Source organism: Fukomys damarensis, unplaced genomic scaffold (assembly GCF_012274545.1).
Source record: "Fukomys damarensis isolate Sample0158 unplaced genomic scaffold, DMR_v1.0_HiC HiC_scaffold_13, whole genome shotgun sequence".
Lineage (NCBI taxonomy): Eukaryota > Metazoa > Chordata > Mammalia > Rodentia > Bathyergidae > Fukomys > Fukomys damarensis.
The window spans coordinates 9,283,771-9,293,908 of NW_022900925.1; the positions used below are offsets into that span (position 1 = coordinate 9,283,771).

The 10,138-nt window shown below is 49.1% G+C and overlaps 2 protein-coding genes across 6 annotated transcripts; one reads left to right on the forward strand and one right to left on the reverse strand.

Moving 5' to 3' along the window:
• The first annotated feature begins 3,969 nt into the window (after positions 1-3,969).
• Slc25a35 (solute carrier family 25 member 35) lies at positions 3,970-8,558 on the forward strand. 4 transcript variants are annotated; one of them, XM_010614940.2, is made up of 6 exons: positions 3,970-4,314; positions 4,927-5,371; positions 6,850-6,915; positions 7,332-7,484; positions 7,821-7,955; positions 8,114-8,558. In XM_010614940.2, the coding sequence occupies exons 2-6, from the start codon at positions 4,997-4,999 to the stop codon at positions 8,285-8,287; spliced, it is 903 nt and encodes a 300-aa protein (XP_010613242.1). In that variant the 5' UTR covers positions 3,970-4,314; positions 4,927-4,996; the 3' UTR covers positions 8,288-8,558. The 4 variants fall into 4 exon arrangements, with proteins under 4 accessions (XP_010613242.1, XP_010613244.1, XP_010613245.1 ...); XM_010614942.2 differs by lacking the exon at positions 3,970-4,314 and adding an exon at positions 4,403-4,489 and having other exon boundaries at positions 4,980-5,371; XM_010614941.3 differs by lacking the exon at positions 3,970-4,314 and adding an exon at positions 4,451-4,489.
• A 124-nt stretch (positions 8,559-8,682) lies between these two features.
• Rangrf (RAN guanine nucleotide release factor) lies at positions 8,683-10,080 on the reverse strand. 2 transcript variants are annotated; one of them, XM_010614945.3, is made up of 5 exons: positions 9,855-10,080; positions 9,649-9,765; positions 9,311-9,467; positions 9,140-9,225; positions 8,683-8,920 (listed from the first exon to the last, which is right to left on the reverse strand). In XM_010614945.3, the coding sequence occupies exons 1-5, from the start codon at positions 9,929-9,931 to the stop codon at positions 8,809-8,811; spliced, it is 549 nt and encodes a 182-aa protein (XP_010613247.1). In that variant the 5' UTR covers positions 9,932-10,080; the 3' UTR covers positions 8,683-8,808. The 2 variants fall into 2 exon arrangements, with proteins under 2 accessions (XP_010613247.1, XP_010613246.1); XM_010614944.3 differs by having other exon boundaries at positions 8,685-8,932; positions 9,855-10,078.
• Between the last annotated feature and the right edge of the window lie 58 nt (positions 10,081-10,138).

Consider the following 10,138-nt stretch of genomic DNA (forward strand, 5'->3'; position numbering starts at 1 on the left):
AAGGACTTCAATAAAATAAACTGCTGACAAGAAATCCACAAGTTATTCACTTTCAAATACTCCCTACTCATGGGGAGTAGCTGCCCCAACAATCTTGTAGCTCCTCTCTCTTACTCTCCCCTTTCCCCATCTTCAAATTGCATTCCTTGCCAGGCGCGGTGGCACACACCTTTAATCCCAGCACTGAGGAGACAGGAGGATCGCTGTGAGTTTGAGACCAGCCTGGGCTACATAGTGAGTTCCAAGTCAATCTCAACTATATAATGAGGCCCTGTCTCAAAAAAAATAAAATAAAGAATAGACTGTGAGTGCTCAGAAAAATAAAACACACTACAGCTTAGAACTGGGAATATTTTTTGGTTTTTTTTTTTTTACGGGGGCGGGTGGGGTTTGAGAAAGGGTCTCACTATGTTTTTGAGACTGACCTGGAATTTATTATGTAGCCCAGGCTGCTCTCGAACTCATAGCAATCCTCCTGCCTCAGGCTCCTGAATGCTGGAATTACAGGTGTGCACCACCACGCCAGGCTCTGGAATATTTTTTTAGTGCATTTTTGGTAGTGGAAATCTGTAGAGTTTGATAATCTTGGATTGGTGGAAAAGGTTGTCCCACTCACTGTAAAATAATGTCCATTCATAAGGAAAATCCTAATTTAAGGTGAAAATGTGGTTTATTCACAGGTGAAAGAGAACCATTTGGGAGTAAAAAGGGAATGGTGGAATTCATTTGCAGGTGAAAGAGAATTTCCCAAGCTTATTGTCTTCTGGAAGAAGAAAAAATATTAAACTGAGCTTGTATCCTGGCACTGCAGCTTTCTTTTCTCTCTCTCTCTCTCTTTTTTTTTTTTGGAGGGGTACCAGGGATCAAACTCAGGACCTTGAATTTGCAAAGCAGGAGGCAAAACCACTGAGGCAAATCTCCAGCCCTCATTTTTTCAATTATAATTTTTCCACCAGGTATGTAGCAAATCCCTGTCATCCTGGGGAGGGTGAGGCAGGAGGACTGCAGTGAATTCAAGGCCAGCATGAACTACATAGTGAGACTCTGACCTAGAGAATCAAAAGTAAAATAAAATTATGATTTTTCCTTCTCTCTATTTTCTTTTTTTTTTTTTTTTTTGTTATCAGGTGTCAAACTCAGGACCTTGTACTTGCAAGACAGGTGGCAGCACCACTAAGCTAAATCCCTGGCCCTCTTCTCTCCTTTTGATATAGGAGAAATATAACTCCCAATTTGCCCAATGTCAAATTCACCAAATTCATGTCCCTCAAAATCTAAGAATAAATTCCAAAGAACAACAGAAGTTAAGAATAAGAAATATTTATTGAGAGATAGCTCCTGAGAAGCAAGAGGGGTCCCAAAAGTAGTTTGCTCTTTGTCAGTTACAATGTGAGTACAACTTGAGTTAAACTACAGTCACCCTGTAGGATTATAAGTATAGCTGCTTAGCCATTATTGATCCAATAGGGAAGTGAGTCTTGTAGGAAGGGCACATGGAAAGAACAAAGGCACTTTTGGGAAGGAATGGGTCCAGATGCTCCGGTCACCCAACCAGGGGTATCTGATGTCTGTCTGGACTTTCCTGCACCAGGTGATATCAATGACAGTACAATCTCAAAGTTATTGTTTATCCCTCAGGGAGGCATGTAGGTCTAGTCAAGCATCCTTATCTTTTTTTTTTTTTTTGGCATCCTCATCTCGAGGCCTCCAAGAGACCCTGAGTTCAATTCCCAGAACAAAAACAACAAACAAACAAACAAACAAACAAAATTTATCTTAAGGCCTGGACTTTAATGGATGTGCCTCAGACACCATTTTCATGTGTTCTTGTCTTTTGCACTGACTGAGGGCCTGTCCCTGTCTGACTGCCTGTTAATTTCTATCTAACTTAGCTACCTATAATACTTTCTTCCTCTTTAAAAAAAAAAAAAAAAAAAAAAAAAAAGCCGGGGATTTAGCTCAGTGGTTCTGTTGCTTGCCTTGCAATTGTAAGGACCAGAGTTCAATCCCCTGTACCAATAAAATAAAATAAATGTATTTCTTATTATCCTAACTCAGTACCATAAAAGAGAGAAAGAGAGGCAGAGAGAAAGAGGTAGAGAGAGGCCTGGGATGTAGCCTAGTGTTCCCTCTGGGTTCAATCTCCAGTGCCAAATTCTGGAGAAAAAAGTCATCTTTTTTCTCATCAGGTGGGTCATTTGGGTTGTATTGTTGGAAATTTTCTGGAGGGCACCCTTCCAGGATGTGAGGAGCCCTATTACCTACTCTATTTAACCCTCCAACCCCGAGGATACCCCTCCTGCTTCAGCATCCAGAGGTCCATGATCTGGCAGCATACTAGTGTATGGAGGACTCAGACTTTGCCCCCACAGCAGCCCATAACTCCCAGGGAGAATCTGGAAAATAAACAACTGGTAGCCAAAATGAAAAAAGTGGGTAAACGTATAAACAGGATTGAGACAGGAAGGTAGTACATGGCTAAAACTGGCTGAAAAGGGGGTATGACAAGATCCCAGAACACATGCACAGAACGATTCCCAAGGCTCTGCACACAGACTTCTCACAGAAACTCCAGTAGGTCTGCGATAGGATGGCCTAGACCAGAGGTCAACCTGAGGAGTAGGTTACATAAAAACAACAACCCCAGGCCAGATTTAGCTCAGAGGCTCTGCTGCCTGCCTAGCAAGCGAAAAGATCCAAGTTTGATCCCCGGTACAAAAAAAAAAAAAAAAAAAAAAAAAAAAAAAAAAACAAGAACAAAAAACGACAACCCACACTGAGTTTTTGTCACTAGGTTTGCTCTTCCTTGGTGGCCTGCACTTAAGCTGTAGGGTGTGCTTCTTTTCCAACTTTTACTTGGCCCAAACTTGCTCTGCAGAGCCTGTTTCGTTTCCTCATTTCCTACTAGTACAGTTAGAAACAAAGGAGCTGAGTTAGTCACTCCCTTCCCTCCACCCTATAGTTATACATGCTTCTAATAGCCGAAGAGAGATAAAAAGTAATATAGCAAAAGTCTAAGCGACTGCAAGCTATAGGTACCTGTGAGATTCAGTGGGAGGCACTTAAGGCTAGAGGTATCTGGCCTTAAATGCTAAAAGCCTGAGTTACAACCCCCCACACACACACTTTTCCCTTTTCCATGTTCCTGCTGATACCTTCCCCTGATCTTCAATAAGCATAGGTACTTACTATTGGGTATACATGCTTGGCAATTCCTTGTCTTACACAGAACCTGGGCTATTATTGGCCCATTAGACTGTAAATCTTCCTTTAATAAAACTTTGCTACCATTTGTGCTTGTCTTGACCAATTCTTTGTTCAGGATAGAAAGAACCTAGAAACGACCTCCAGAAAGAGATTTCAGCACCCAAAAACCCGGTAACAGGATGTGAGTAGCTTCCTGAGACAGGAGGTGATGCAAGGTGAAAAGTAACTTGGAATCCCCAGAAGATGGGAAAGGGACATGTCAGGAAGTGGCACACAGTTCTGACTTTTCAAGAAAGCTTATTATTGACCACCTAAGACAAGTCCGACACTTCTTCCGGAGTGTGTGTAACAGGCATTATCGTTTTCATTTTGCAAGGGGGCTCTGAGATGTTAAGCAATTTGCCCAGTCGTCCAGACTGTAAGCAGGAAGGGAGCCTTCTGCCTCTTCTTCCGGCCCGAGATACCATCTCCTTTTTTTAAACCTTTTCTCTCAAATCCTTCCCAACTAGTTTCTCAGTCTCTTTTCCAGGAAGTTTTTTCCGTGATTAACCAGAATCATGAGAAAGAACCAGTCCAGATAATTAATCTCTCACTATTTGTGGGCTCTCTGTAACGCACGCCTGACTGTAGAGGGAATCAAAATCCCTGCCCTGCCTCCTCCTCCACGCTGCTGTGAGGATCAAATGAGCTGAAGAATTGGATGAGGCTCTCCCGCTGACCTTCAGGTTTACGTCCCCGGAGCCCTCGGTAGGCCACATCCCGGCACAAGAACCTACACACGTTTCATTCCGCCTCGGGAGAAAGGGCCGATCGGGCAGGTCTGTTCAGGGCAGGGCCGTAGCTTCCGGGCTCTCCCGGCGCCCAGACTGGGCAGGGCGCGGACGAAGTTAGGCAATCCCAGGCCGAGAGGACCTGGGATACAGGGCGAAAGAAGGGAGCCAAACGCCCTCAGCTGCTGTCTCTGCGCTCAACCTCTGCATCGGCCCATGAACCCAGGGTCCAGCGTCTTCTCCCCGCCAGTGACAGAACCTCCGAGCCCCGGGAGCCCCTCCGCAGACCGAGTCCTCCTCCAGACCCCGCACCAGGGCAGGGAGAGTTAATTGTACGGTAAGAGCCTCCTCGGATTCCCGAGGGCTGGATCACCCAGAACGCCTCCCATTGGCCACGAAGCCGGCTCGATTCTGATTGGCCGAGGCTCTTGGCTGCGGCTCTACTAGGGTCCCCATTGGCGCCCGGCTCCAGGGACTGGAATGTGGCTGCCTGGCCTTCGCAGGCAACCCAGGTAGAGGGTGCTCCGGGCTTGGGTAGCTACCTCGGGACGTTCATCACGGGCCAAAGTCCCAACGCCTTCCCGATCCAGCTGTCGTTGCTGCCCCAGGGACACTACCGGTTCTTCTCCCGGATCCTTTTCTTCCTACTGGTTTTCTTTTTCCTGCCTCTCTGGCTTCCTATCTCCCAGCTCCTCTTTTCCCTCTCTACTCGCCCTCCCCCCTCGGCCTGCCAGCCCCAGCATCCTACCTGTCAGCTCCTGACTTCTGCCCCTCCTTGACCTCAAATTTCTTTGCCAACAGCCCTGTCATAACCTTCTTGCCAGAGTGCCCTGCACTCATCTCTTTCCTCTTTGCCAGCTCCCGACTCCCAAATTCCAGCTCACCCTTGACCTCTTGACATTTGACTGTGACACTTGATTCCAGAGCTCTAAATTCCTACTTCTTGCAGTGTGGACTGCAGAAACTGAGGTCCTCCTCTGATTTCCCACTCCCCATTCCGAGGTTACTGCTGTCCCACCATGGACTTCTTGATGAGTGGTCTGGCAGCCTGTGGGGCCTGTGTGTTCACCAATCCCCTAGAGGTTGTGAAGACCAGGATGCAGTTGCAGGGAGAACTGCAGGCCCCAGGCACCTACCAGCGGCACTACAGAAACGTCTTCCATGCCTTCTTCACCATCGGGAAGGTGGATGGCCTGGCTGCCCTACAGAAGGGCCTGGGCCCTGCACTTGTGTACCAGTTCCTGATGAATGGCATCCGACTGGGTACCTACGGGCTGGCCGATTCTAGTGGTTACCTGCACACGGCCGAAGGCATTCACAGTCCTGTCCGCAGTGCAGCAGCTGGGGCCTTGGCTGGGGTCACGGGAGCCTATTTGGGAAGCCCCATCTACATGGTAAGAAGAGGGGTCTTGCTGGGGCCTTTGGGGTGGAGCCTTCGTGTAGAGTGGGAGCCTGGTCCTTCACAAGGGCATTGGCAGCTGGATGCTGGCCCCTTGCAAGCAAGAAAGGACATTAGGAAAATGCTGGCAGGATTTAGGGCCTTCTGATCTGCCCTATACACATCCATCCAATGGACTTAATCAAATGTATTGATAAAGATTATGGCCTTTTGAATCAGCCTTTCTAGAATTCAGATTCTGTCTTTGAAAATTAACTCATTCACCCAGGCATGGTAGCCTAGACCTGTAATCTCAGAACGAAGGAGGCTAAGGCAGGAGGATCACTGCAAGTTCAAGGCAAGTCTGGGCTATATAGTGAGTTCAGGGCCAGCCTGAACTACATAGGGAGGTCTTGTCTCAAAAAACAAAAACAAAAAAGAAAATTAACTCATTGTTAAGCTTCAGTTACCACATCTGTAAAATGGGGATAAGTGAATAATACATTTTCTGTGGTTATTGAGAAGATCAGAATGAGGTAACACATGTAAACCACTAGTATAAATCCTGGCAAATAGTAAGCATTTGATAGTGTTGCTGCTACTGCCTTAGGTTAATACCTGATTGTGAGGTTGGATTTGTATAGATGAGCATGAGGAATCTGAGTAACGTTCATCGGCAAGTGTAAGCGTCAGAAAGGTTCTGAGTATTACATAATTATAACTGTACAGTTTGCTCTTTTGAGTTATCAGATATAAGCGAAGTGTTGGGAGCCCAAAGCCCAGAGAAATGAAGTAATCAACTGAAAGTCACACAGCTGCTTATTGCTGGAAGTAGGCCCTGATTAGTGCAGCTAAAAGAGCAGGAGGCAAAGTGTTCTGTAGGAGAATCAACATGGTCTTGCTCCCAAGTTGTGAGCTTCAGGGCCTTTTCAAATCAGCTTAAGCCAGGTATGATGGCACAAACCTATAGTCCCAGCTACAGCAGCTGAGGTGGGAGGATCAACCGAGACCCATCTCAAAAAATAAAAATAAAAATTTTAAAAGGCACTCCAAAGTCAGCTGAACACATACCTACCCCTGTGAGTCCTGGGGGCCAAAGAGCACATTTTGGCCAGTTTGATAGAACCTGGTCAAGGTGGTAGCAGCTCTGGTCTGGGAATAGGAGCTGGCATGAGAGGCCTGGCACCTGGGTCTTGCCTAACATGAAGTCTTAGGAAATACTGCCATTCTCCAGCCTCTCCACTCCCCACCCCCAGCGCCCAAGGGAAAGAGGATGTGGAGGGGGTAGGATATCTTGCAGTACTAGGAGATCTGTCCCCTGGGACTGGAGCCAAGGGACACAGAGTCTCATGACCAATTTATTAAGTGGGAACAACAATAATTATCAGATTAAAAGGGTATTAATTGCTTAACACTGTAAAGGAAGTCTGAGGGGGTCTCTAAAATGGGAAGATGGCCAGTGGGGCATGGGCTGTGACACTCTCTTGTTTCCAGGTGAAGACACACCTTCAGGCACAAGCAGCATCTGAAATTGCAGTAGGGCACCAGTATAAGCATAAGGTGAGAGGTCCCCAGACTTGCTGGAGTGCTCAATACCCTCTTCCATTTCCTCCCAGCTTTCTGCCTGCACCCAGCAGCTCTAACCCTGGCCACTGCTCTACCCAGCCCATCAGTGAAGTCCCACTCTGCCCCTGGAGCCCACCTAGACCTTCATGTGTGCTTGTTCCTCATATCTTCTGCAGCTGTTTCTCCTGCCCCATTTGTTTTACCCCAGCAATGTCCTCCCTTCCCTACTCTGGGCTGGCAAGGGCTTGTAGACAACTGAGGGCCCACATTCCGGTTCTAAACTCACATTGGACTGGTTGTCTGGATCTGGATAAGAGGTGTGCTAAGGCTCAGTCCTTGACAGTGTTAGGGGGTGGCAGCCCTGATGTTGAGGTGACTAAACTCTGTCCCCATGGTCTTCCCCCTACCAGGGCATGTTTCAGGCACTAACCGAGATTGGCCAGAAACATGGACTGGTGGGGTTGTGGCGTGGGGCCCTGGGCGGCCTCCCCCGAGTTGTCATCGGTTCCTCCACCCAGCTGTGCACCTTTTCATCCACCAAGGACCTCTTGAGCCATTGGGAGGTACTGCCAGGGAAGCGGGTGGGCCATGCCTGGGAAGGAGGGACGGGTAGGCAAAATGGAGGTGGGCCCTTGAAGGGACAGTGCCAATGTCCAGATGTGTGGGAGCAACAGGAGGGCTTGGGGACTCTTCCTACAGTTCTCGTCACTCCCATAAGGGATACCTGAGCCTTTAGGGTACACTGGCTTCCTCCTTCACTGAGCTGTCACATTGTGTTATAACTGGTGGGGTAAAAGCTGACTTACAGCTCTCAGTATCCCCAGGGCACAGTCTGTCCGGTTTTAGGGGTTGAATGATTGGCTGATTGACAAAGTTCTTCCTCCTCTTTTATCCTGTAGATCTTTCCTCCCCAGAGCTGGAAGGTGGCTCTGGCAGCTGCCATGGTGAGTGGCATCGCAGTAGTCCTCTCCATGACACCTTTTGATGTAGCCAGCACAAGGCTCTATAACCAGCCCACAGACGTTCAGGGCAAGGTAAGGGAGTGCTCCAGGGTGCAGGCAGGCAAGGAAAGCTAGGGGTGGAGGGACCACACTGTGGGTACAGGTGGGACAGACTCAAATGCAGCCTGCAAGGGTAAGGGCTCTGACAAGATCCTTTCCTGTGCTCTCCCTTCCTCTCCAACATGATCCAGGGCCTCATGTACCGGGGGATCCTGGACGCTCTGCTGCAGACAGCTCGGAAAGAGGGCATTTTTGGCATGTACAAGGGTATAGGCGCCTCTTACTTCCGCCTTGGCCCCCATACCATCCTCTCCCTCTTCTTCTGGGACCAACTACGCTTCCTCTACCATACATACACTAAATAATAGCCACTTACCCACCCTCCACCAGGTTGACACTTTGCCTCCACTGCCATATCTTGGTGACTACTCACCATGTTACTGATCATGCAAAGGGGACAGCCAACCCCACTCCCCATCTGTTCTCTCAGGGTTGAATCACAAATAGTAGTTTCCTTCCCTCACTTAGATGTTGCTCTCTCATTTCCACCATCCTTGTACACTTCACACTCCTCTCTCAGGGCTGAACCACTCGCTCCAAAGTGTATTTCCTCCCTCTTTTTATTGCCAGTCTTGGGTCTCTAATACTCCCATGAACAGCTTTAAACTTCCTCCTCCAAGGCCAAAGGGAATTGGGGAACCCAGGTGTCCTGTTATTCAAAGGCATAGAAATTATATTGATTATAAAAGTTTATTTCTGCAGAGAGATGTCTTCTGTTTATCCACGGGGAAGAAGTAAGAGGAAACCCAGGTATTCAACCTCTTTTTCTCCCTTCCAGAATTGTATCCCTAAATACTTAGCAGCATTCTGCAGTGCTTCAGCATCTTCACTGGGGACCAAAGATGTTAGGATCATGAAGGGTCAGGCTGGTCACCAGCTGTTCAAAGTCACCCAGGTTCCAGGAAGGAGATGATGGATTTTCAGGGCCAAGAGATGACCTGTTGTCAGGGCTTGGGGGTGAGGGAACAAAGGGAGAAAGAACAGCATCCAAGCTTGAGGTTTGTAAGTTCCCACTTCCTGTTCCCCGGAGGATGCAGGCATCTGTGACCCCAAGCATTTGGCCCCTTTCTACTCCTTGGAGGACCCCACTACCAATCTCCCTGCTCTGCCCATCCAGCCTCGATCCAGACACAAAGCACCCGCCCTCTCCTCCTTACGGGGGTTGGTTGAAGGTGACCAAGAGATCGGTCTGGTACCGAGGCACTCGCAGCAAGGCCTGATGCAGTGTCACATCCTTTGCTACCTAAGAGATCAGAGTCAGGACGTTTACCTGGACCCCTAGCCTACCCCCTCCACGCTCCAGGATATCTCATATCCCTGGCCCTCACCTGCTGGTTTTCCTTAGCTACCTGCTGCTTGCCAGAGAGGACCCAGGCTTCTTGACAGCAGCCCCTCAAGGCCAGGTTCTCCAGATTCAGGGGCTGCACAGACTCCACTTGCAGGACCCTAGACCCCTGCACCCGGCCAACGTCCTCAAAATGATACCTGAATTGGGACAGCAGAGAGAGGGGAACCTCTCAAGCCACCACCACCCCCAAGCATCTTTAGCTCACTTTGGTCCGCTCAGTATTTATTGCCCTTAGAGTTCTCATCGGGAGAACCTTCCAGCACAGGCCCCGCCTACCTCCTCGGCTCCGGCCCTCCCATTGGTCAGCCCCTTCCTCACCGCGCAGCCGCTTCACCCTGCACGTGGGCCTGCAGCTCCAGAAGTTCCACGATCAGGCTCTGGTCAGTACTGGGATGGCAGAAAACTTCCTGGTTGTCCGGGACCGGTCGGAGGTCACTGGGAAGGGGCGAGGCAGTCACTGGTTGATTCTGGCTTCTTCCCGTAACCCACCCAGTCGGCCTCCACTGGCGCCTGGGCTTTCTCACCTTACATCAATGGCCCCACCCGGAAAGATAGCGGAGAAGGCGCCCCCGAAAAGTGGATAGGCTCTTGTGGGCTCCATGGTCCACTAGGATATGGGCTTTACACAGGTTTGAAAGAAACCCATGTGGCCACGAAGCATCATCTCACTAGATTTCCCAGCGGCCACCGCCTCCTCCCGATATGCTTAGTTCCTGGACCTTTAAGAGTTGGCCTCGCCCTGCTACCGCGCCGACCAATCGGAGCGCACGCCTTGGGGGCGGATCCCAGCGGCGCTGATAGCCGAAGC